Here is a 27,305-nt window from a genome sequence, read left to right on the forward strand (position 1 = left end):
AACCTCCAGTTCCTTCTGAAAGTAGTCAGACACAACAATGTAATTTTCCAAAAAGCTATGAAGGCAGCCTGAACATTGATCCGACAAAGTCACCACACACTGATGATTTTGAGCTTTAAAAAGAATCATTTGAGTCTTGGGCTGACTCATAACTTTTAAGAGTGACCTTTAAAATTCTATACCTTCAGAAAGAAAGGTTTGCAACTTCTAAGTTGAAAAAAAATCACATGATTTTCAGCAGTTCTTTGCAGCAAAATCTCTTTTAGGAGGGAAACTGGAGCTCAGAAGGCTCATAAGAACCCGGAGAAAGGTTATGGTAATCCGAGGGGGACACCAGATGGCCGACACAAGGTGTCTCAGAGGTGTCAAGCACCATTTCTAGGTCTAGGAGGTTGGGAACAGTTGAGGGCAAAGGCTCATGGGAAAGCTATTCCAAGGAGACGTTGCCAGGGCAGGGCATTCTGCAGTCTCTTAATGAGGTCGTGGCGGTGCAGTTCTCCCTACCTATGCAAACATCCTTCACTATAGGCTAAAAACAGTGCTCATGTGTTGCAGTAACAGAAAACAATATTCATATATGACCTTTTTGAGTTCTGTATGTATGAATCAGTGGAGGTTGTACTCAGGATGGTACAGTGTCCTATGCTTGATTTTGTTGTCCTGGGACGAAAAACATATGCCACAATTGAATTGGCCATAACTGGGAATAGTAGTGTCTCTGCCAAAGTGTGCATCATAATGTTTCTTGAACATTCAGTACTTTACTGTATTTAATAGCAGAATGATTTTTCCCCTGACTGTTCTGTACCTAATACACCAGACATGCAGGATCACAGACCCAGTATAGTTGTCACATTTGCTGTCAGAACAGTTTGGCTCTGATGTCTGCACACCTCACTACTTGTTGCATGATAATGCAAGTCAAAGCTAAGTGTTCAAAATGTAAATGTTAGAGACTGTATCTTTTAATATATGTGAATATGTGTGTTTTGCTCTAGCTCTTCTTCCAACGAGGTGGTTTATGACAGGTGCACCTTGTTTTAAATTCCTCAGATATGGATCTCTCAGGATGGAGTGGATGGCAGTGAAAGAGTCAAACTGAAACGTAGATACACACTGGGGCATTTACATAATAGTCCTGCAGTTCCATGCAAATTCATGTGATTCCCTACCAAACATCTGCAATGCAAGCATAGTTTAGTATGCATGAGTTTGGGGGGGGTTAGGGAGAGGAGGGAGGGGGTTAGATGGAGAAAAAGAAAACAGAGATGGAGGATTTGAAGGACGCCTAGTCTGATCAGGGGGGATGTATTTAGAAGCAAAACACACCTTCCTTCACACCTAGACACATACACACACCCTCTCTCTCTTATAGTGCACACATGTCTCTTAGCATATGCATAGCTGGTTGGGCTTTCCCTTTTTTCTCAGGGTAGATTTTGCCTTAAGATGTAGCCAGTATTCTGATGCAGAAAGCTAAAAAGGTGCAGTGAGTGAGGGAGAGAGAGAGAGAGAGAGAGAGAGACGGGGTGAGGAGGGAAACCTTACCAATGACACATGGAATCAATACTGTTAGCATTTCAGCGTGGTGAAAAACAGATGGTTGCTATTGACTTGCTTTTATAGCTGAGGTTAAGGTGTGTGCATGTGCATGTGCGTGCGTGCGTGTGTGTGTGTGTGTGTGTGTGTGTGTGTATGTGTGAGAGTATACCTCTGCTTCTTACAAAGACTACACACAGATATAGAAACATAAATTATATGGGTTTACGTAAGAGAGTTCACACAAAATTATTACACACTTAAATAGCAAATGCATGCATAAAAAACCCAAACAAACAAAACAGGAATATAAATCTCCTGTATACACATGCATATAGAAACTGCAGCAAATATAAAGTGCTATATCTACATATTTATGCACTCATAATTATACATACATGTTCAACACACATTGTTCACAGAGGCACAAACACATACAACACATACGAATAGCATAGACCTAACACACAAAACATTTACGCCCACCGATGGATAGGACCTCTTGCATCGTTCTGCTGTTGGTATTCTCCGGGTTGTAAATCAATGAAAGACAGTAAACTGGCTGAGGTAAAAGCCTGTAACTTGGGGCATGACGCATAAAAACTTCATCTAAGGTGAAAGACTGCAGAGGGAGAGACAGCAGCTGAAGGGTGAACATAAACGGCAGATAGCAGAGTTTAGAGAGGGCCATGAAAAAGGTAGTATTCGCTCAGAAATTAGCCTTGTATTTTTCCGTCATCATCAGACAGAAAACACCACAATTGACTGGCTTATTTTCATGACAATCAGCTACTGCATCAGCCTGATTCTTTTTTCTTTGAAATCCAAAATAGATGATAGAGAATCGTTTCATGGCGTTCATGTGGATTCTGTGTTAAGCAAAATGCTTTCAAATCAGCACAGTAGCTACTGTCCAAGGAAATTGCATCTTTATCCCTATAAGTGAAGTTCAGACTGTTTTCACCACATATGGAGGGAATGCTGTGAGATCTCCCTTCTTTAACGCCTTGAAGTTACCACACCTTTAGTTATCAGAACTCATCTAGACAACAAGTACTGGCTGGCTGCACCTATCTGGCTAAGAGTAGTGGCTAACATAATGTTAGCTATTAAAATTGGCCATTTTATTCACCAAAAGGACTTTACATTGCTTGTTACAAACAAACATGTTAAGAGTCACGAATATAACCATCAACTGCTGTCACACTCCTCTTGGCACACGTTTCCCATTTCACAAAGCTGCAGTCCATAGTGCTCCGCTAGCAACTCTCAGTTCGCCATTAGCCAAAGCCATCAGTTGGCTATTGGTGCTGCTGGGTCAAAGATAAACAAAGTAAGCAACGAGAATAAGCAAATGGTCTAAAAACGAGTTACGCAACAATATGTTTATTTATGGTGAGAAAATAATAATATGGATTTTTTTTTATTATTATTATTTTTTTAAATGATGTGACCGTGTAGCCTTAGCTGCTTAATGGTAACGTTAGCCACTCTGCAGACTATTTGATTTGTAAGAGTTAAAAATTGCCAAAATGGCCCTCAAATAAGTGGCATTAGTGGTATTTTAGAGTACTTAAAAGACTTTGGTTGGGCTTTTGTTGTAGGTGTGAGATATTGAGCAAGAACATATTGTATCATTAGTGGCCATTGTTGCAAATAATATCCCCATTTGAAGAAAATTAACCAGGCTTCAGCTCACTTCACGTGCCCCGCTTGCCCTTTATAGAAAAATAATAGTTGTCCCTCGGTGGACATTGCAATCACATTAGCTGGTAAAGCCCTAGAAGGTTGGATCTCTTAGAAAATGAATCAAACTCAGCTTGAGGTGTGCAGCCGTTTGTGGTTAGATTGACCTTTAACTTTGCAGAGGACACAGAGAGCTACCAGCATCACTCATCCTGATTGTACAATTCTGATTAGCTTTCAATCAATGTTGTTAGGTTTTTTTCATCATTGTTATTATTACAATGTACACTAGTTTAAGTCATTTCCTTAGATTTATAGCCTGTGAGTTAGTGTGTTGGAAAATATGTTGGAAACTGGATTTTTTAAAAAATGAAAACCTTTACTTCTCCAATGACATTTGGACAGATTTTTCTAAGCCAGTTTACCACAACTTCCTAAATGATCCTCAAAAGGTAGAAGAGCCAATACCCATCCCTGGAGAATTAACAACATCCCTACGAGGCTGAGGCAGGGAGTCACTGTAATTAGGGGCTGTCAGTCCAGGAAGCAAAAACTAAATTTTGCTGATACACACACACTCCAGAAACCAAGCAATGCATGAACAATGTACTCATGTAGAAAGTCCAACCTTCTCTTACAACTAGACAAAAAGAAAATATTATTCTTTTTGAAGTTCTAGACATCAAACACTCAGTTTTGATCATCAAGCCCAACCAAACTGAGGTCTTTTTAACTGTGTGTGCGAAGTGAGCTTACAGTTCACCTCATAAAAGAGATTATTAATGTGCTCCCTCAGGTGATAAGTATTTGTTTTTCTCCTCGCGAATGCATCTTCACATCTTTGCAGTGTGTGTGTGTGTGTGCTCTTTGTAACAGTACAGTTTGTATGAATGGATGGAAATAGCTTGTTTTCTTGAAGTCACTGGTCTCTTCTGGAGAAATCCATGCATACACTTGCTTGTACCTTCATTCACTTTGTAAGATTTGCCCTTCATTTTTCATTTTTCCTGGCCCATTGTGGCATGTGTGTAGGTGTGCATGTGCACAGTTTTTTATCTACTGGTCCTGCTCTCATTTCATGCTTATGGCGCAAATCCCCATCTTCCCTTCCCTTCGCCGCCTTTCGCAATCTCAGTAATCAAATGCATTAGTATCAATATTGCATGGGGAAACGAGCTGAATTTCAAGCTTGACCATGTCAAAGTGGAAGTCCCTGATAGCCAGTGACTGCCGCCACTCAGTGGAAATTGTGCCGCCATTTTGGCTGTAATTACTTACGTTTGGCGACCGGTTAGTATCTTATATGATGGCCAGGGGAAAAAAGTTCTCGTTTCAAAATAGATTTACTGCCCATCAGTGACAGTAACCTAAAATGAGTGGACTTTGACACTGAGGTTGTCAGTTTGAAACGAAAAATAAGCAGCACTTTCTTTATGCATGTCTTTGTATGAATTTGCTTAAAGTTGTTTTACCTGTTAAATGTTAAATATTTTGATTCCACTAGAAGGCAGGAAGCCTTTTGATAATATTGTAAATGCTAGAACTCAAAATGCTTATGATTTACGTGTTGGTAAGTATAGTAACAACATGGACATCTCATTGGAGTTGCACTTAATGAATATAAGTCAATTGTTCACTCACCTTTGAAATCTCAACTTTGAGGTTCCTAATGCTGAAGTGGACACTCAGGAGTTGTAAATTTGGTACTTTACTATAAGGCAACCTGATAATAAAGTAGTTATTCAATGAAAAGTCCATGACTTTAGGCTAATGAAACTGCCATCCATATTGTGCCAGTGAGAATCTGAAGATACGATATTGTTGTCACAATCTTTGCTGCTGATGATGATTTCAAGACAGCCAACAGTTCATCAAAAGTTATTGTGGTGGGGTAGCGCCACACAGCATTAAGTTACAATTGCTAGTAGTGGTACTCGAATAGGTAGTGCTTTTACTTTTCCAATGTTCGTCTATGCAAGCTTAATAATCACTAATGATTGCTAATTAGCCCGATTTTCCCAAGAAATAAGTAAGCTGTTGCAGTCACCCAGTCATATGGAAATCTGCTAAACATGACCATTAGCAGTTTCCTCTCGATCACAGCCTATAATATAGAAGCAGCTGAGGTAATGGTGAAGGTTTATCAATCGATTGGCCTCCCTGCTAGCATTACCAGAATGCTAAATACTCTCTGTCCGTTTTGAGAGTGAAAGTGATGAATGCTTTTAGCAAGAGCTGGCAGGTTTTCCCATGGAGGTGCTAATAGCATGAGAAGAAGCTGTGCTTTCCATATCACATCGGCCCTTTTTTTCCCCCATCTTCTGTTTGCAGTTCAGAAATGACAGCAGCATTGAGCTGCATAAACAGTGTGTATGGTTCAACTGGAGCCCACACATGACGTCAGGTTATGTTTGGTGAGGCCGTTCAACAACAATAGCTGTTGTAATTGTGTTGTGAAGTTCATATAGCAACCAAAGGTGGAGATAGAAAGCCATGCCCTAAGGGGTGGGCCATAAATCATAAGGCATCTTGTGAGCGATAGAGTAATTCCTACAAGCATGGCAAGATTCCCTCTACCTACACCAATGTTTACAGTCTGAACAATAGAGCTATCATCCAGAAGTCCCCTATACAATTTGATACTCCCCTTTTCTCTATATTCTGTTCTTCTCTCTGCTCTCACCAGTGACATCACCCTCCAGGCCAAGAAAAAAGAAAATAACAAGCAAGGACACGGATGTTGGTTGTGTGTGTATAGTATTGTGTTGAAAGATGAGCTGAGCTTCTGAAAGACACCCACTCATTTCTGATGTAGCTTCGTCACAAAAGACCTATTGTTGATCGCTCCTTTTGTGTTTTCGTAAGTGTGCATGTGTCAGATCTTCTTGAATTACACTGTTTGAACTACATATGTTAAAAAAATTATTTGTGTTTCGAGGATAGCAACTTTATACTGTATGGTTGCGTTTGTGTCATATAGGCCTATGGGTTTTCCTGTATGTGTTTGTGGCATTATTTTAAGTGTGCCTGCTGCTGCGTGTGTCTGTCTCGTTCATCCAGCCAGTTGAAGAACGTGGTCCAGTAGCTGTGAAGGGTGGGGTGCTTGTATACGCCTGCTGTCTGAGGTGCTTGGTTACACTGCAATTAGCTGCGGTTTTCTGCTGCTCAGAAGGCCGCAGTCACAAATCCAGCCCCGTAAAACAGCAGCATGAATTTACTTTTCAATGCCTCTGACACATAAGCAGCTTCATGTAGTTGGCATAATTACGCCACTCCTTTGTTTCCTTCGTTGTTCTACTCCAGATAACATGATATTATGAAAAAGGTTTTATACATAGTTATGGAAGTGAGGTAGCTCCTATGTTCTGACTCTACATCCCTCTGGAGTTGGCCCGTTAAGTTGTCTGTCACTTTGTTTTAGCCAATGTGCTTCTGATCCTGATTGCATCTGAATGATAGAGACTGTAACTGTCAATCAGTTATGCTATTTTTGACGTACATTCAGTTCACATTTCAGTCACTGACAGTTGCAAAAGCAACTTGCAGCGAGTTAGCAGGTAAGGTTTTATGAGGTGTTCAGGGACAGTTTCAAAGAGACTGTTTCATGGATCAAAACTGTTGACACAATGTTATCTTAACGTTGTAGGTTACCTGGACAAAAAGTTGCTTCAGGGCATCCACTATTGCCACAGTTGGTATTATACAGTACCCTGTTAACCACCCAGTGTGCAGGTAATTAATCTCACTTCTAAAGAGTCGCCATCACCTCTCATGTAGGCTCAGCTGAGTAGCATCCCCGGAGCTGGGAGGAATGTCTTGCACAAGGACACTAAAGCGGGGCAGATGCTTGCTGACACAGTCTTGAACATGGGCTGTCCTTTGATCTGGGTCCTCTGAGAATGGACAGTTTTGTGTTACAGCTTGATTGCTGGGACGCCAGTGCTCTTTGTTGACCTTGAGCAAGACCCGGCACCTCTTTAAAGCTTACCTGCTCGCTCATCTTGATGTAAAATACTGCGGATAAGGGTGTCAGCTGAACAGCATACAAGTCAAAAAAAAGAAAGAAAGAAACTGACAAACTCATTACATTCATGTCATGGATCTCTCTCACTTCTCTCTTTCTTTGTCTCTTTATTCACGTCTTCTTAATTAAAGACTATGTATAACTACTTGGCGGTGGCTCTGTGCTGCACCAGACATATCAATGAGAGAAATTGTGTGTGGGTGTCCGTGTGTGTGTGTGTGTGTGTGTGTGTGTGTGTGTGTGTGTGTGTGTGTGTGTGTGTGTGTGTGTGTGTGTGGTGGGAGGCGTCCCCGGTCCCTCTGTGTAGCTTGGGGGATTAATGGCAATTTGACTAAAACAAAGAGACGGTGCCTGGAATATCATTGGGTGCCTGTGTAATTACAAGGCAATGAGATAAGCAAATAATGACAAGATCAGGCGATTAGGAAGGAAAAAAAAAAAGAACGAAAACAGTGACTCCCCTGCTAATTAAGGGATGTGAGAAGACGCTGGTTGCGAGATGGGGAGGTTACAGGGTTTGGGGTAGGTGACACTTTGCTTCCAGTAGTGTCACCATTACCTTCCTTCCTTCCTACTTAGCAAAAGTCTTGTCCTGTTGATGTGGGCAGGACCATCACCTTTTCACTGCAAGTGGCTCTGGCTGCCAACATGCTGTCAGATGCTCAGAAGTAATAGCATGTAGTTTGGCACCATTTTATCTAGGCCTTTTTGTTCCACCTCGAACTGTTGCAACAATGAAACAATTGCATGGTGCTGCGTCACTGTCATAGTATGTGAATGCTAAATATTACTTTTCCTTACATCTGTTGGGTGTTTTTGAGGTGTCCATTGTAGAAAATGTATTGTGTTTGTGATCTGATCCCAGATACAAATGTTTGAGTGAACAACAGACTGAAGGCCAAACTCATAAAAAAGTTCCTAACAAAAACTTCTTCTTTCTTTTTATAGAGTGCCAAGCCGTCCTGCGTGAAGACCCCAACCTTCCCTTCGCAGTCGGGGCCTCGGCTCTCCAGCCAGGTCAAAGATCAGTCCCGCCCCACCCCTCCCTGTCCCCCTTTCCCCACTGGAGCCAAGATGGCCACCAGCGGTGCCCCTCGCCTCTCCTTGCCACTCCTGCTGCCTGTCACCACTCTGCTGCTATCACTGCTGCTCACCGGCTCCCACGCCTTATGTAAGTACCAAAAAACTGACTGGCCATCCTACTACTGATAACTTCTCAGCTTTCCTGTGTAGTGCCCTTTAGAGGTTCAAAATTCATATCTGATGCATGGGTTAGAAACAGGGACATAGCAGAAAGATGGAGGATGGCAACTTATCTTTGGCGAGCATTTCTTTTCTTTCATAGATACTTGAGCTGCTTGGTGCTGCTCTTCTTGTCAGTTAGCCTTTGGTGAGCCTGTGAAGGCATGTATTTCTCTCTTAAATTGTTGATATCTTATCTGGCAAAGGCTGTCTTCATCTCCAATGGGTCTGTTGTTTATTGACTGCCTCTGAGTCTGCCTCAGCCAAAAAAAAAGAAGAAGAAAAAAAGAATTTCACTGCAATGTCAAAAGTTAAGTTTGACTTCTAAGACTAACTGTCATTTTTACATCTGCATTTGTATTTGTATTGCACTTAATATGGGTGAACATGTAGGGCCTCAGTGCTTTTGTAGCTGTTTATAGGCATGTTCTCTGTTGAAAAGACTGAACATGTGACTTTTCAGCCATCAGATTGTTCTGTGATACCGATCAGAAACCCAGATAATGTTAAAGCATGGGTATCTAGAAATATTTACCATGTAGACATGATGGTTGTCCGTATAAATTGTCCTCCATAATTTCCCATGGTAGTAACAGAGGAACGTCAGTAGTCTCTTATCCCACCCGTCAACTCCTGCTTAGGATTTGTTCTGCACCATTTCCCCGTTAAGATGGGCTTAGAGCAGCATTAAGGAGACAAAACAAAGAGGAGGCTCTGCAGAGAAATAGAACAAGAGTGATGGCGAGGTGGGGAAGCTCCCCCTTGGGTTTGCATTGTTTGTAAATCCTGCGTGTGTTTGTGTGAGCGTGTGTGTGTGTGGGTGTGTGTGTGCGTGGGTAAGTATGTTGGTGAGTTTGTGAAAGAATTATATATGTATGGCGTGGTGAATGTGTGTATGTCTGTAGGTCGTTGTGAGCGTGTGTGTTGGAGTGTGTGCGTGACAAGTTATACATACACTGCATGCGACATGTACATGGTGTGTGTACAAATTTACTGCAGTGTTTTTGTCTCTGTGTTGTATCTGTGTGCGTTATGGTATTGTCTCATTTTGATTATAACCACCATTTAAGAAAAAAGTACATTTAGGGGAAAAAAAATAATTATTAACTAGTTCTAGAACAAGTTTCTTAACATGGCTGTTAAATAAAATGAACTTCTACCAAAATAACATGAATACAGACACCTGACATTAGTTATATTTTTAGGTGTAAACAAACTGCAGAACTCGATGAAATCCGCAAAAACTTAATGAAATGAGGAAGAGCTGAACAAAGAGACCGAATCCATCAAAGACTAAAAATACATCTTTAAATGGCATTTTAGAATAAAATTAAAGTATAACGGATTCAGCCATGTGTGGCATTTCAGGCATACTATTTAACAGTCTAGGTGTCACAAACAAATTGTGGGGAAATTGAGACAGTTTCTGTGTATCTTAGGTAATTTGCAAGACAATTTCCATTTTTCGCCTTATTCCCTCTGTCTGTCTTTTCGCTCGTCTCAGTTTCTGACATTCAGTGAGCGCCTTCTCAGCGGTTCAAGATAACAGGAGGGCTTGATTTTTCTCATGTTGCAACGGAGTTGTCTACTTTTGATTGCATGGTGGTTTGAGTGTCTGGTAGCATAATTTAAGTGTCTTTCAGCTCAGCTGGCTGAAAACATCTGAAATTGCACTCAGACAGATGTCAAACAGATGTCTTTGTTCTCGTCCTGTGTGTCTTTTCTGTCTCACCGATGGAAAGGCCACACACTCATTTTCCCAATTAAAAGTGAACGCTCCTCGTCTTAACATGATGCGTGTTAAGACAGTTCTCCACTGTGTCAGGACTCAGTTTCCCTCCTCCACTGGAACCTATTCCTCTGCTTGCTCGCCCTGGTTTAAATAACATTCAGTGCAATCTGCTTCATCTTTGATTGAGATTAGCTTGCCCTCTCTCTCTCTCTGTCTCTCTCTCGCTCTCTCTCTCTCTCTCTCTCTCTCTCTCTCTCTCTCTCTCGCTCTCTCTCTCTCTCTCTCTCTCTCTCTCTCTTACACACACACACACACACACACACACACACACACACACACACAGAAATACACTAGCAGCAGGGCTCTCTCCCCATCTGTCAGTATTGCCAGTCTTTGTCTGCTCTGCCTGTGGATATGATGGCTGTTTTTGTCAAGCTCTCTCACTCTTTCTTATTGTCTCTTGCTCATGTTCACACTTATGTTATTTTTCTTGTCTTGCCCCTGCCTGGCCACACACACAGACACACACACAGACACAGACACACACACGTCTCACACACTCCCTTGCTCTTCTTTCTCATCTCTTTTGGGGTCACACAGCGTTGCCTCACCATTATGCCTGGAAATATATGCACACACTCACAGATTAGCTCTCTCTGATTGTCTTTCACACCCACAAGCACAACCACACACACACACACACACACACACACACACACACACAGACACACAGCCCAGTGGTGTAGTCGCTCAAGTAAAATCACTCACACCTGGTGGACTGCAAAGACGGGGCCAAAGACACCAACCTCCACCTCATATCAACACTTTCTTTCTCTCTCTCTCTCTCTCTCTCTCTCTCTCTCTCTCTCTCTCTCTCTCTCTCTCACACACACACACACACACACACACACAAACACGGTGCATGCCACTCTTTGCAAATGAGAATCAGCTGAAAGCATGATGTCATCCCTTCCTCTCATATCCCTCCCTTTCTCTGTCTCTCTCTCTCTCTCCCTCCCTCCCTCCCTCCCTCTCTCTCTCTCTCTCTCTCTCTCTCTCTCTCTCTCTGCCCTCCATCCCTTTCCATTTACACTCATAAATCACTGTGAGAAGGAGACAGTTTTAATCAAAAGAGAAAGAAAGATGGCTCAATAAATCCCGCCACCCATACTGTAATAATGCATGACTCCCTGTTTGTGTGTGTCTATATTTGTCTGCATGTTTGCATGAAACATGTACGTAGGTGCATACGTATGTGTGTGCGTGTGAGTGTGTGTGCACAGGCTGCATTATTCTAATGTGTGGTGTGTCATCTGAGCTTTGTCATAGGTGACTGTGGCATATTGAGTGAGTACATGTATAATATTTTTTGTAGCACAGCTATAAAACTAGATGGGAGTGTCATGCATTTGCTTTATGACAAAAACCTAAAGTAATTGTGTTAACATGCGATATTCATACATATTTTGATTATTTGTTTGGGCCTTTCAGCTCAAAGGCCTGTCTTCTAACAGGCCATAAAAATAATAATTTAAAGAATGTACAAATGTGCCTTGTAGACAGACATTCAACACAAACAATATTGAAATGATTAAAACAAATATTTAGTCAACACAGCTTTATTGTCTCATACTCACACTTGCAAACACCAAGTGGCAATAACAGTAATAATACTTTGCTAGCAACAGCAAGCTATCACCATGCAGTGTGCGTGCAGCCATGTTTTTTGCTCCAAAACATTTACAAGCATACAAGTGCATCCTTTATTTTTTATCAAAGCATTATCAAAGTTATTTTCTATCATTGGACATTAACTGGCAATTGTTTTGAAAGTGGAAATTAAGTCAACTATTTATAGAATTTATGCAAAATTGCAGCCCAGGGTGCTTTTTAGTAATGATTAAAGGCGGGGGGGGAAGCATCAAAACAAAGACCCACTGCCACTGAAAGCTGTAAGTGTGAAATATACACCAGTATGTTAGACAGTACTGGTTAAAAGAACTGAATCCAGCCCAGAAGCCAAAAGGTATGTTTCATTTTTTTACTTCAACCATCAAAAGGTTGCGTTTCTGACATTGTCAGGGAGACTGATTAAAAATTTCTCAGTGAATATTGAAACTGGAGATAATTACTGAAGTTATTAGACGTATGAATACCATCTTGTAATATTAGTTTTTTGATTTATGAGCTGTGGGGTGACAGAGTTGCCATGGCGTTAACCATTTCCTTTGCACAAAAAAGTGGCCACACACACACACGCACACACATACACACATCACCAGACACCAGTGTTCGGGGCCCCGGACTCCAACAGCTCTGCTGCTATTAACACTTCCCATTATGACGACCCCTCAGTTTTGTCACTGGTTATTCAAACCTGATGTTTTAATAGGCCTAAGTTCATATTTGCCTCCCTGAATGATGAAAATAATCACTTTTATTGAGTTCAGTTTTTGGACAGTGAGACAGGGTTATTTGGTATTTTTTCTGGCCTTTCACCTCCTCCTCACGTCTTCTTTCTCCTTTCTTTTGGCCTTTCAGAGCCTTCAACAGTAGCATTTTTGGCAAAATACTCGTAATAGTAATTGGCCTGAACTCACAATGACGGGGTGAGGGGTGTTCAATTATTTATGTTCCTTTGGAGGTGCCATTTTGAAAAAAAATGAAACCCCTCAGTGGAGCCATTATTTACTTGTTCTTGTTCGCTGCATTGTTGTTTGTTTCTCCTCTTTTCTCTCTATTGCTCGGTCTTTCCTCCCCCCCCCCCCCCCCCCCACCCCACTCCTTATCTTTTCCAGTCAAATTATGTTTGAGCCAGCAGTGTCAAGTTAATTCTGTCAAATTCAATTTTATGTGCACCCTGCTGTTGCATGCTTGGCCCCATCATGCTTCACTCGAGACACAGTTTTTCTCTCAAATGAGAAGAAAACAAGTTAATTTTTAATTGTGTTGCAGGCATGAATCCCTGCCTCAAGTAGCCTGTTGGTGCTGTCTGCATCCTGAAGGATGTTATAGGCTGAATTCTCATAGCTGTGCACTTACAAATGCTAGAGGGAAACAATATGATGTAGTGGTGTAATGAAATGATCTTTCCCAGTGTGCTTTGGAAAGACTTCAAACCCCCTGCCTTTGCATTCACTATAAAGTCAAGCTATTGCCACTTATTGCATGTTTTTTATGCACATTGTATGTTCTCTTAGTGCACGTGTGGTCAAAGTGCCTGCTTGCTGGACACGTATTAATGTTTTGCCATGCAACAAGCACAGTGTAGCTCAATACAGCATACATTTTCTCCCCTATCAAACTAGCTTTGAAAGATGAAACATAGTGGTAATAATACAAGAAATAATCCATTCATGGTAATTTATTTTATTGAAATGTGCCTCTAAAAGCACAGTATTGGTCAGAACAATTGATCAAATAGCTGTCCTCCAAGCTTGCAGCCACAGCGTGGGTGATGCCTATATCTCTTCTTTTTTGCCTTCATCTCTCTTTCTCAGTCTCTTTTCAGTAACACGCTCCAGTCGTTTGAACGATGTTATATGCACTCAGTTTGACAGAACAATACGAGTGATTGAAGTGCGTGAAAAGTGCTATCCCTCAATGTTTTTTTTTTTTTTTCCAGCCGGCAGAAAGAAAATTCTACACACCACAAGGTGGCTTTTAAAATTGCCTCCTTTGATGAGCAAGTTTAGATCTTCAAAGGTTTTTGAATCCCCCCCAAAGAAAGATACTCCTTGATGCCTGTTGGTCCGATAATTTTTCAGACCTTCTTTCTCAGACTGCACAGGTGGGGACTTTACCTTGCGTGTGGCTTTACTTGAATGGAGAGAAAGATACAGTGACTGTTTCTCAGTGAACGTTTGATTTTCAGTGGAGAGATAGAAGATTGCTTTGTCTCCATTTTCTTTATTCTCTTGTTCTTTGTTTTGATCAGACCTATAACACCTTTTGCAATCGTAGGTGTCCTCTTCATTTAATGAGCCAACAAGTGTCAATTTCCTCAAGTGAGTCTCTAAATGACACAAAATTGTTCCCATTTCACCTCCTCAGCATGCGCTCTATGGCAAATTTGAAATAAGACACACACTTAAGCGTAAATTCCCCCCTTTCTCTCTGAGGAATCAAGCCTATTTATTTCCAATGGGCAGAAGAATACTTAGTGTCTTTGGCTTTTTTTTTTTTTTAGCTCTCAACAATGGTTTCAGTGGGACCAATTTGTGCTTATTACGAGTGTGCCACTCTTTTTAGAAATGCTGCTTCGCTCTGACAGCAGTGTGGTCAGGCAAAGTTTTTCACCTCTGGGTACTAACACTCCAGAACTTATTTTATTCTGGATTCCCACATCCTGCCACAAGTCCCTCACGGACTGCAAAGCCTGAGCCCTGCAAGTTTGTTTGGAGTGCAGTCGACATAGATGGCACACTGTATGACGCAGTGGGGAAGGGTTTGCACAAAAACGTCAGGCCTTCACGCATTGCATGTACTGCTGAGCCAAAAAAATATGTGTTTTCTTAAAACAAGTGAATTTCCTAATGGTGTAACATAATTTCACTTCTTGGCGGTGGAAATTGCTTTGTGAATTGTCTTGAAATATGTGCTTTAAAGTTTTTCTCTCCACTTGTATCAAAATAATATCACTTGTTTTGTGAAAGCGCTTCAAATTGTATTCAAATATGTTATATTATCCCACCTCTTTATCAAAATGTGGAAAGGAGAACATGATTTTTGAGGTTACAAGATGGACAATTTTCTGCTGTGGGAACTGGCTGTACAATCCAGGCGGCTTTGTGAATCATTACGTCGACAACTGCTTGGCACCCCCAGCTGCCCCAAGAGCAAATCCCAATTAGCCTTTCTTCCTTATATTTTAATTGGAAAAGCAACTGTTTCATTAACCCTCAAGCTTGCGCAGCTAAGGTAAGGGTTACGTAGGAATGGAGCCTGACCCAAGCATGCCCTTTGGATAAAGCTACAGCTGAGATAAGTTCCGTCTGTAATTTTTTTTTCATCCTGACTGGCAGAGCATGAATACTATTTGAAGCACGCATTCAATTTCATTCACATCTACCCAGCACAATCATAGCACTACACAATATTCCCCTTCTCATCACTATTATGAGCTCCGTGTACTGCTCAAGAGCGCTTTAGCAACATATGAAGGGGAAGTGAAGGTGCTTGTCCTTGAATTCTCTAATTTTCAGTTTATAAAAGGTGCTACATATTTCTACAGCTGCTGCTAGGTCTAGCTGGTGTTATTTCTTGGAAATCTGATATGTAGATCTCGTATCAGGCACCAAATTGTTCACTGAATGACTGAAGATGTGTTTAGCCTTGCTGTTAAAGATCCTCACCTCCTCATCTTCTGGGTTGACTTATGATGATGCCACAAAGTTGTCCGTCTTTACTTGCAAATATTTTTCCCAGCAGTGAATGGCTACAGACTGACCAACTTATTTTCTCTCCTTTTGCCTGTTTTCCTGCCTGGGTCAAGTTTTCTGCAGCAGTCTGCAGGTCTCTGTTGGCAGCGACCTTGTGTGGAAAAACCTCCAGACAAGACAAAGCAAGACGGGTTTTAAGGCTTGGTTTCCATAGTGATGAGGCTTGCCTAGTCAGCCTGTGAGAACTGGTCCTGATTGATAGGGCTTGGTTATTTGGGCCTGGAGGGTGTGTGGTGTGTGTGTGAGAGAGCATGCATGTGTCTGTATGTTTTTGTGTTTGCTGTTTAATCCATTTGGTTTAATCAATCTGTCAATCCATCTATCCCTGCATCAGTATACCAATACGTGTGTGTGTGTGTGTGTGTGTGTGTGTGTGTGTGTGTGTGTGTGTGTGTGTGTGCTGATAAAGGCTGGTAAGGTTTTAAGTCCAGGTCTAGGCCTGATGGACAGACAGCTCTAGCAGCATGGCGTCCTGCTGAGTCTTTTGGATAGCTGTTAGGCGGATACTGGAAGCTAGTAAAATCTGCACACCTCAGGAGTACAGATGGCTGTAGTTCAATGTCAGCAACATTTCGCTGCTAGTCTACTCGAGTTGGTTTATTACCACTCAACAGCAGCAACAACTTTAAAAGTTTAGAAATGCCTCAAAGCAAATAATATTTCAATCAGTAGAAACTGTGCAGGGTTAGGGCAACATGAAAAAGATGGACGTTATGAAGATGTTGGGATGACAAACTGACTCAGTCTCTGGTCCACCGGTTGTTTTGTTTTTCCAAAAGAGTCTGTCAGGACAGTGTGTGTGTATCATGTGTCTGCTGTTTGGTTAATACGAAAATTAAGTTTAATCTCTGGCAGGATTAACTCAGCAAATCACCTTTAAATCAGTAACACACAGTTGTTCATATTGCACTCATCCACTTAGTACCAAAAAAGACACAAGAATATCTGTCAGTGTGTTTTGTTGAGATAAAGTGGCTGTGAGTGGGATGAAAATACATGGAATAAGTTATGTGCATTTAACTCGTGGCTCGTATCCAGAGCGACTATGTGTACAACAGTAAAAAACATTTTAAATGGAAGTCATGCTCATCTGCATCCTCACCTTGATTACACCCTCTCCCCACATGAGTGACAGGAGAAAGTGGAATTACTTTGCTTGTAGTAGTACCTTTAACAGTACCAAAAGGTCTCTGTGCTGATCCTATTTGTAGCAAGATGGATAACAAGTGCCCTTTTCCCAATTCTCTGCCTTTCTCTGCAAATCACTGAATGGCCACGCATCATTTTGTCTCCCACTTTGCTAATTCAGTGGATAATGGCTCCTATTTATGACTCAGGAAGCTTTTCTCCATCAATTACTGTATTAGTCATAAAGCCAGTCCCCTCCCTCCTCTTACACCCCCTTACCAAATGACAACAGTAAAGCACTGTAAATGGAGCCATCTCATATTCACATACCCACCTCCCACTCTCCACCACTTTATAATCACAATGCTGGTGGGTTCTGTCTTATCAGGTCCAACAGAGGTAGCGGCCAGTAGCAGGTGGTTGCTGTATTAGCTAAACAAGCGTCTCTGTGCACAGTGTGAGGGGTTTTTTTTCCCCTCCTGCTAGCCGGTCGTGTTTGCGTGGATCTGTTCTATTCTTGGGGTCTTGTGAAGATAGTCGGGCCCCCATTGCTGGTTATTTTAACTCAGGCCATGTTCCCCTGCCAGGCAGATAAAGATGGGTCTTGTGTGCTTATCTGGCCACTGCTGTACCTCGGTCTGTTTGAGGGAAGCTTGGGGAATAGAGAGACACTTTGGTGGAAGGGACAAATGTCCACTGCGGGTGCAATGTCCTTTCAATGTCATCTCTGGTAACATAACACACACCGTTTGGTGGAGGCTTTAACACAAGGTACCTTCAAGCAAAAGAAATGTGTACATTTTTAAAAAAAAAGGTGAGACCAGTGGGAATCAAACCTCCAAAGCTCTGTGCACTGCGAACACAGGTATACACACACAGAAAGCAGAGGACATTTGAAAGTACATTTTATAGGAATGAATTAAAGATTTTCCACATTAAATTGTTCATCTTTGACTTACAATAAAACATTGTCTAACTGTAGAAAGGCCACTTTTATCGAGCAGATCTAAAGATGCCTGATGGTTAAAGGTGGTAAATGTAGCATTTTACTTTAATGCCACTTTAAAGGCATTATTACAAAAGAAATCAGTCCGCAGTATAATTACTGTAAATTAACGGCCAGCTTCTGCCAGATTCACAGTACATTTTGTACAATTTTACACTTATTTCACAGGAACTCAAATAGATTGCTGTATTTCACAAAGTTGCTTTGACACAGCAGATTTTTGCGTGTTTGATTCCCCACAACAGCCACAGTGCGTCAACTCCTTGTGTCCATGACATTGGGCCCAGTCAATGTGTGGAACATTGTGAATAAGCTTACCTGCTGATAAAATGGTGTGGACTATGTCATCACTCATTATGGGAATTTTAAAAAAAAAAAGCAGTATAAGCCCCAACATCGTTCAACCTTTTCTACCCTGCAATTACTGGCAACGTGGCAAGGTTCAGATTCTGAAAAAAGAAAGGCTCAAAGTCAACACTAACTGGCAGCAGAAGCCCAGAGGCACACAGCCGAGGAAAATTGAAAAAAAAGGTTAATTACGCTCATCAGGGTTCACGCAATCACACACTGCATACCTGTAGTAATTGTATTATAGTAGATATTCATGGGCCCATAGCCAGAGTTTCTACCCTTTACCAAACCTGGGTTGATGGAAGTTCAGTTAAATCTGCTACCTGAAGAATCTAAAGAAAGAGCAAAACCAGATGGAGCCCATGAGAGGGCCATCATGAGAGTGGGAGACAGCAGAGCTGAAAGTGAAACCTGTAGAAACTTTGTTTTGAACTAATATAATTATGTATAATTCTGTGGCTTGCAGTGATATCTGTCTTCAACTTCACTTTAAGTGGGCTGAAGGCACGTTCTGAAGGACGTCGTTAATCGCACATCTCCCATATGAAAGGGTTATTATCTCACCATAGTGAGCTTCTGTGTCTAAAAAGTGAAGCCAATGCAGAAGTGCCTTAAACCTGCATTGTTTCCTTATGAGTTCATGGTCTCAATCGCTAGTTTGAAATCCTCTTCAATACAGCATGGTGTTCATCTTGCAATTGATGGTCTCATTGAGAGTAAAATAGACCAGAAAGCATTTAGGGCGTGGCTACCTTTTCATTGTCACGCATGGCGTGTTCTCAGGTCCTCAGTCCGATCCAATCAGGATAGAGGTGTTGCAAATGCGTGTCCTCCCCAGCTCCACCCTCTTGTTCTAACTTTTGGTTGCGAAGATCCAAGATGGTGACAGCCATAATCCCAAACCCAGTGCTTCAAAATGGTTGCCCACAAACCATTTATCGGCGTCACGGTTGCCATGTCCACTATTTATTGCTACAGTCGATGTCTCTCACATCCTTTTGCTGTCTCTCCTCTAGCAAACCAGCTTCCAGGTTTATTTTACTTTACCATCTTTTCTTCAGATATGGAGACTTTCTTAACATTCCTCTCATGCTTATTGAATGTTGCTTTAGACACGAGCACCAGTGTAGATTTAAGTGTTAAAAATCAGACTTGTGTTGCTCACATTGATCAGCGCACAGTGTAAATATCTTCTCCTCTTATCTATTTGATACAAAACAAGTCATGTTTTCATGCAACAATTTAAAAAAAAACGGCAAAAAAACTACAAATGATAAGAGGAACAACGGAGAAAAATTCCGTCCCCCTTCACATCATCCCTTCTAGTCCCTGGACCTCCTGTCACTTCCTCCCCTCCTTTCTTCTCATTCTCTTTACCGCTGACCTCACCACCTCCACCTGCGCCCCCCCTTCCTGTCAACACCTAATGTGCCTTTCCTTTTCATTTCACCTCTTTTTCAGCTTTCTCTAAACCTTCCCGAGGAAATGTTGAAAACCATATACAGTAAATTATGAGAAAATCCTGCATCTGTCAGGAGTTAAATTCAGGCTGACATGCAGGCAGACACATTCATTGTACATCTCTCTCATCCTGTGAAGCAAGAGAGGAGGAGAGGGAAAGGCGACTGGGTGGAAATGTCGAACGGTTCAGGGGAAAACTAATCAAAGAGTGCTGGCCTTCAGCAGAACCACTGCCACAGGCCTGCTCTGTGTAAATCCCTCCTCTGTCTCGACAGAGGGCACATTGTAAGGGGAGGTCAAATGCAGAGGAGCTGTGTTGTGTAAAGCTGTGTTGTGTAGTTTCAGAAGGGAAACTGCGAGTGTAAAATGCCAAAAGGGATCATTGTATGCACCAGTCAAATAAAGTAAGCCTGGTCCTTGAAGCTAGAGAAAAGCTGCTGTGCTCGTATCATCCTACATTAGTATATGTATGTATTTATATATTGTGAAAAGTACAGTAGATAGGGATTTATTTTTGACTGTCATTTCTTGAGTCATTTCTTACACGTATAATCTTGTTTGAAGGTTGGATTTGTTCGGCATCCACTTAATGATGCGTTTTAAATCACATATGCCACAGGTGGAAAACACCTCCTGAGCTCATGCTCGAGTTTTGCCTTTTCCCAGAGAGGACTTGTTTGGAAGATCAAAAAGTTACAACGGCGCATAACGACAACCTCTCGAGAAATGTGACTTCAACGGGGGTTATTTGAACAGATGTAGAGTGAGATTTAAAGAGGGCTAAGAAATTTTTTTAAAGGATGCAACAATCAATACACTTTCATTTGACCATCAGAAGGCCGGGAATCAATATTTCCAGCATCAAAATGATTGCACAGCCCTTTAATACTTGGTATAAAAGTGGAAGAGTTTCATCCCTGCCCTTTGGCTGATTTATTTAGCTCAGCGTGTTGTCTGTCAATGTCCACCACTAAGAAGGATGTTTTATCATATATGACAATTTCATACACATTTGCCATCAAGTCAGCACTTGAATTCAAAAGGCTTACATTACTGTGTGCAGAGTGGAAATTACTATCATTTAATCCTGGCAGGGTAGTTAGTGTCACGCTCTACCCCCTCGGCTCCATATGCCCCAGATTACCCAAGAAAAAAATGGGCAAAAAAGGAGATAAAAATCAAGAAAGAGTCTGCTCATCGGCAGGTGAGCAACTCTGACTGCCGCCTGTACTCTGAAAAAAAGAAACATGATATTACAGCAGCGATAGTTTTCTGTTGAAAGCTTTTTTTTTTTTAATCTTCATTTGACCATGGACAGCATAATGAGCACATATGCTTGCTTTCAGCAATAGTCGTGCATTCACAGACATCTAAGCTCATAAAATCAAGGTTAAGCATGTCTCACTCACACTGGCACACACACTCGTAAGCAGGATGTGTGTAAGAGAGGCTATTCGAATTGACAAAAGCCAGCTGGTTGCGGGAAATTGTGGAAACTTATTTGGAGATTAACTGGCCACCAAACACTAGTTGAGCCAGTTTGTGTATCTTGGCGTAATATTTGCATCAGAAATATTTGGCTCGTTAGTTGCAGGCGGTGAGATTAACTTTGCATGCAGTGCCTCCGCTTTCCTGTAGCAGTACACTCACCCCTCTTCTTTTCCGCTCCCTTGTCCTACACTATTTCTCCTTGCCTCGTTCTCTCTAAAATACCCGCTCTCCATCTCTCTTTACCCGATAATGAATGCAGGAGCACTCCTTTATATGTGTTTAGCAGTGCCTGGAGACTGGTGTCGGCCCATGGTCCCTTAATTATTAATTTGACGTTATGCGCTGGCCGTTTGATCATCCCCACATATCTGTATGATGCAGATTTAACGAGTTCCCCAGGACTCTGTTTTCTCTCTCTCCCTCTCTTTCTATCAGGCTTGTTGTCTTGAACCTCCTGCAAACACGGCATCAGTGAAAACCCCCACCACAAAAATAACTAACTTTTGATGGACAGTTTAATCAAAGGGTCTCAGTTCTGAGTGTATAAAATTTTAGTACGTGTGGTCCAAGTGAGAATTAAACCACTGATTGTGGCTTTGTCAACGCTATAGTTTATTAGATAGGAAAATGAGTCTCACTGTTGAACACAGGCAAATTAAAAGAAAAACTCGCTGTTACAGCTTCATCTTCATGATGTCCTTTTCTGAGGGTCTGCTACTGGTCGTGTGCCAACACAATTTCCCTGTAGAGTTATATTTTTGAGCTACCAGTCATCAGCCCCTTGGCACAACCTCAACATATAAATTCACAGCGCCGTGATCTACACACAGAGCTACACGCCACTGAAATTGGGTTTACTAGATGAGGAAAGGCACGGGACTTTACTTCAACCAAGTGTTTACTGCAGGGTGCGATTGCAAATGACCCTGTGGTTAAACAGCCTGCCTTGTCTCAAAAAAGCAACAGGTTCAATGGCCAAATCCCAAGTTTCCTAACTGCTGTCCACTGTTGCTTTGATGTTGATACATCACTATGGAGATTATGAGCTGTGTGTCTGTCTGTCTGTCTGTCTATTTATTTCGAGTCTCTCCAAAGCTCAAACTAGCTGTCTGCCTTACTTCTCTCTGCTGCAGACTACAGTGTGTGTGGGTGTGTGGTACACAGAGAGGATAAGATACAGAGGGGGGTTGCAAGAAAAGGCTAGTGTGGGTTTCGTCTTACGGCTTGTGCTAATGCCTTTCTTTCTTTCTCTTCTCTCCCTCTCTCCTCCCTCGTCTTCCTTGCTCCCTAGCACCACCACGGTTCACTAAAGTTCCCGTCGACCAGATTGGTGTCTCAGGGGGCGTGGTCTCCTTTGTGTGCCAGGCGACGGGCGACCCCAAGCCGAGGGTTAGCTGGAACAAGAAAGGCAAGAAGGTCAACTCCCAGCGCATAGAGGTGAGTCAGTGAGCACTGCTGCACTCTTCAGGTGAGGAGGGCAATGTTCTTGTTACTGCACTGTACCAAGTCACTGTTATGCATCAAAAAATATGTATATTTCACTTTATAAATGATGTTCTTAGACGGGTTTTCGAAAGTTGTCTTAAAAAATGTATTCGGCTATTTAAAATTAGATTTGTAAAATGACGGAAATGGTTCTTGAAGTGCTTGTCAGTAAGCATTAAATTCAAAAACGTACTCCTACTGAAAGATTTTGGTGTTGTGTAAAGTATTATCAAATTAGAGAAAAAGTCCACTGCCAATATTTTAGACTACATAGGAAACTAAGTTACAGTCTTACAGTCATTTAATATACTGCTACGTTACTGTTCAGCCATATAGACCACTTCAAGGCCCTGGGCTGTTAAAACATAACGCTCAAATGATGTTAGCCCCCACTTTCCACTATTTTTTTTAAAGCTTTTTCACCACGTTCACATTCCAAGCACAGTTTTCTACTGTAGTTTGGTCCCCAGGCCCTTTTCATTTGCTTTCTTCACCCCCAGATTTCATAAATAGTTCCAGACAACAACTACCAATCTTTTCATGGACTGGCTTGCTAACCTCTGAGCAATGTGCAGGTCCACCATTAGCCACAGTTGCCCAGTAATGCAATGCAAAGTCCTCCCATTCCTCCCGCTCTGTCCTCTTTGCACTTGACTGACTCTGCTGTTGTCACATTCTTGTTTCCAGTCCTGGGTTTGTTTTTTTTCCTGCATACAGCCCTGTCTGTGTGAATGCGTCTGTCTGTGCGTTATTCATGATGTTTGTTGTTCAGTCCTCGGCAGGCGTCCCAGATGGCATCTCTGAAAGTCTTGATTGATGCTCAGTGTCTCTTAATTAAAAAGTTGCTTTCGTTAACAACAACGGCAGTGCACAGAGATAGACATGCACACACTGCAGCATGAAGACAACCACAGGGGAGGGGGCTAAAAGGCAAAAAATTGACAACATCAACAGGAGGAGAAGCAGTATCTCAACGGAGGACAAAATAAAAAGACGAGTTGTGTTTGCACGTTCTCTTCTTCTGCATGCTAAGTGGGAAACAAAGCCAAGGGCGTGAAGGAGCCCGCTAGAACGGACGCTTCCCTTCCTCCGTTTAGCATGAAATAAAAAAAAAAAAAATTGCAAAGGGGTTTGAAGTAGTTATGATTTTTTTCCTGTTTTACCCTCTAGGACAGCTGCTTTGATATTGATCACGATGCCGTGCTCTGCAGTGTTTTTAGCCTAATTAGCGGCTCAGCCCTGAGATGTGCAGCAGCGGAGCAGCAGGGCTGCTGAAGACTTGTACTTATATTTCAAAGTCATGCTTTGCTCAGAGATCTCAGCACTGAAGCCTTCATTGAGATGGTGTAAGCTCCTCTGAGGAGTGATAGATATTGGAGGAGTAGGTTTGCTACGAGACTGACAGGCAGGCTGACTGTCTTCTCTAACACTTCATCCATCCATCCAGATTAGCTTGGGAAATGACCAACTGTATTAAAAGCATGGGGTAATTGGTTCAGAAAAGCCACCATTTAAATTTTAGTCAGTTACCTACGCCTTGGGGTTCTGCTTCTTGCTGTGGGATACATGGCTGTTGGTGTGGTCCTCTTTTCATCAAAACTGCCCGTTAGCTACACCCACTGGCATTACATTTTAAAACAGAAGGACATTTAAAAGGTAGCCATTGAAGTAGACCTACTGTTTGTAGTGAGGGCACTATTAAGATGGATTTTGATGGATTTTCGAGTGGTTGAATTAAAGCTAAAAACTCAAGTTATTGGCAAGTCCAGGTTATTTCAGACATACTGTATTGTTCTTAACATTTCAAACATCAGGATGCTAATGGACAGTTAGTCCAAGTAAGGTCTGAATTGCTCTTAAGTAATATAAATAGTCTAATGTGTAGATTGCTGGGTTTAATAAAGTGTTCAATAAGTGTATTAGAAAATGGATTTGACAAAATGAACACTTGCTGATATATTGAAAACACATGATGTAGTTACAGTGAGTAGCCTTCGTCATTTCTGATTTTGGCACATAAAGAGCATCTGGATCATTCAGCCAGGAAGGGTGTTCATGTTTATATAGGTCTTCTTAAATACAATAATGTCTGTGAGTCATTTTTATTAGAAGCACAGCGTTCCTCTGCTCAGTATTCTCAGCACATGTTGCTGTTTTTAAGGTGTGCTTTCAACAAGGTTCAAAACACAGGGCTTTACAGAGAACAAAGGGCATAATTACAGATAAAAACGACGAGACGAAAACACGAAAAAACAAGCACATCACACACAAAGATATGGGGGTGCAACTGTGCATGTGTGGAGAGAGATAGAGAGTGTTTCCTTATATATCTGTACCTATGAGGACTAAAGGCTATGTGATCATAGAAACATGAGGGTTTTCCTCCAAAGGCTTTCTTGTGGTAACTCACTTCCTTATGTCCTTGGTTTTGTGTTAAGATTTGGATGAATTTTGTGAGCCTGACTTCAAGTTGCCATATGAAACAATGAGAAAATTGCTAAAACTCACCTGCGCTTCAGTTCACAACTAGTGCTATTGTGATTTGATCATTATAGCCTAAGCTTATTTTTTACTCTCCACCCTACAGACCATTGAGTTTGATGAGGCTGCTGGTGCCGTTCTCAGAATCCAGCCTCTCCGAGCGCCACGTGATGAGAACATCTATGAATGCGTTGCTGAGAACACCGAGGGCGAGATCACAGTCAATGCCAGGCTGTCCATCATCCGAGGTGAGTCCTGCATTGTGAAACAGTGTGCAGAAGGATAACTGCAAAATAAATCATTAAAGTGGACATCTGTGAGCTCCTCAGGTTTTTTATGACGACGTCTTGCCTTGGTGTTTTTGTGCCACACTTGACAGTGAATGAGGACTGTGCTTGAGGTCCATTGCCTGGAATTTCTGTAGGTTGTGCTCTGTTATTTGTCCGGTAAGCCATTGTGGCTTTAGTTGTAAAAGCTGTTCAGCTGGGATGGTCTGGATTTGTTACAACTGTTTGTCTTCCATATATAAAACAGTCTTTTCGACTAATTTTATCCTCTTATCCAAATTTCATACAAGATTTTGCTTTTCACAAATATGATTTCATTAGATGTATTTAGATGATTTGAAATATACAAAGATTATCTTCCTGTGTGCTGTAAAAGCTTCATTTACCGAGTATTATATAAGCTAAACCACTAGTGTTAAATGAATCATCACTAGAGAAGCCAAATCAATATATGTGGAAATGTGGAGGATTATTTCTTAAAGCTTTTGTGCCAGTGCACATCACAGCCTAAAATATACTCATGTTCACTTATAACAGATGGACAGTGTGAAGGCTGCTTATCAAGGATCCATCAATTTGATGGAACTAATCAACTGTCAATTCATGTAAGAGCTGAACCTCTATCTGCCAGGGATGAAAGCCCATAGGATCCCTGAATGAAAAAGATTGATTTGTCACCCACACACATTCAGGCGGTCAACAGATGTGTGTGGAGACGCACACAGACACTGTCACACATTAATAGGTGTTTTTCAGAGTGGTCTAAATGTGTTAAAATGAATAAAACCCAAACAAAACAGTACGAGATGTGTTGATAAAATCAGCGAGCTGGACTTGTGGACCTTTATTGATCGGCTCTTATTGCTGCTAGTTTAGTTTCAGCAAAGATATTACACATTTGTTCAGCTCTAGCTTAGAGGTCATGGAGGACGGTATCATCGGCAAGCAAGCATGTGGTCACACACTCCCGCTTTCTTCTCTCATTCTACCTGTCTCTGTCTGCCTCACATTCGTACACACACACACAAACACACACACACACACACACAAACACACAGTCTTCTGTTCTCTCCTGCCGCCATCTGCCATGTTCCAGGGCTGGATGAAGCTGAGCTATTGCTGGCTGGCTGGCAGCACATGAGCTAGGCCTTCCTGGCTGTCAGATCCACAGGCAGTGAGGTGGGGTGGGGAGTATGTGTGTGTGTGGAGGGTTGTTGGACCAGGCATTGGAAGCCTGGACCAGCATCCTGGGTTAGTTATTGTTAGCAACAAACCCCCCACCCTGAAAGCATGTTGTTGGGCACCAGGGGGGGTTGAGTGCCTTGGGCGCCCTTCAAAACTTGGTTTACATTCTGAAGTGTGGTACTACTTGAAATTACACATGTGTTCACATTAGTGGCAATTTTACTCATGCCATTGTCTGGACTGACATACATTGAGGGAGTAGGTAGCAGTTTGGCCCTGTACTTAAGGACTTTTGCGTTTGATGGACACATGACTGCTCAGCTGTATTTACAGTATAGTGCTGCCAATTCCTGGACACTAGAATCCAAAAAGCCTTTAGGACCTTGTGTGCAGCTTTTATATAGCATTACAGAACTTGATAGGAATCAAACTTCCAATGTGCATCATTTGTTTCATGCTCTTAACAAATGCGTCATGTTATGTTACATTTTTTTTTAAATGCCACATATGTTAGTCAGAACCCAATTTATTTATGAGTGCTGTGAAAATCAAGTCCAAAAAGGCCTCTACAACGAAACGGTGTACTGATTGAAAACAAGAAATTGAGAACAAGGCAAAGGCACATCAAATTTTAAACTGCAAGCCCAGGCATGTGCATGTCAGTGTGTGTGCAGTTGTGTGGAAGCGCACAGGGGAACCCAGGAGCAGAGGGAAAATGAAAAGTTATTGCAATTCAACTCAATGAGGTTTCCTCTAGAGCCCAGAG

General features: G+C 41.8%; 1 protein-coding gene across 9 annotated transcripts in view; it reads left to right on the forward strand.

The window, feature by feature from the left end:
- ptprsa (protein tyrosine phosphatase receptor type Sa) overlaps nucleotides 1-27,305 on the forward strand; it is a 228,216-nt gene that overhangs the window by 86,909 nt on the left and 114,002 nt on the right. For all 9 annotated transcript variants that reach the window (XM_076725431.1, XM_076725441.1, XM_076725484.1 and 6 more), the window contains exons 3-5: nucleotides 8,198-8,420; nucleotides 22,393-22,538; nucleotides 25,174-25,315. In XM_076725431.1, the coding sequence (XP_076581546.1) occupies nucleotides 8,324-8,420; nucleotides 22,393-22,538; nucleotides 25,174-25,315 (385 nt within the window). In that variant the 5' untranslated portion in view covers nucleotides 8,198-8,323. The remainder of the gene's footprint in view (nucleotides 1-8,197; nucleotides 8,421-22,392; nucleotides 22,539-25,173; nucleotides 25,316-27,305) is intronic.

This window comes from Chaetodon auriga, chromosome 3 (assembly GCF_051107435.1).
Source record: "Chaetodon auriga isolate fChaAug3 chromosome 3, fChaAug3.hap1, whole genome shotgun sequence".
NCBI lineage: Eukaryota > Metazoa > Chordata > Actinopteri > Chaetodontiformes > Chaetodontidae > Chaetodon > Chaetodon auriga.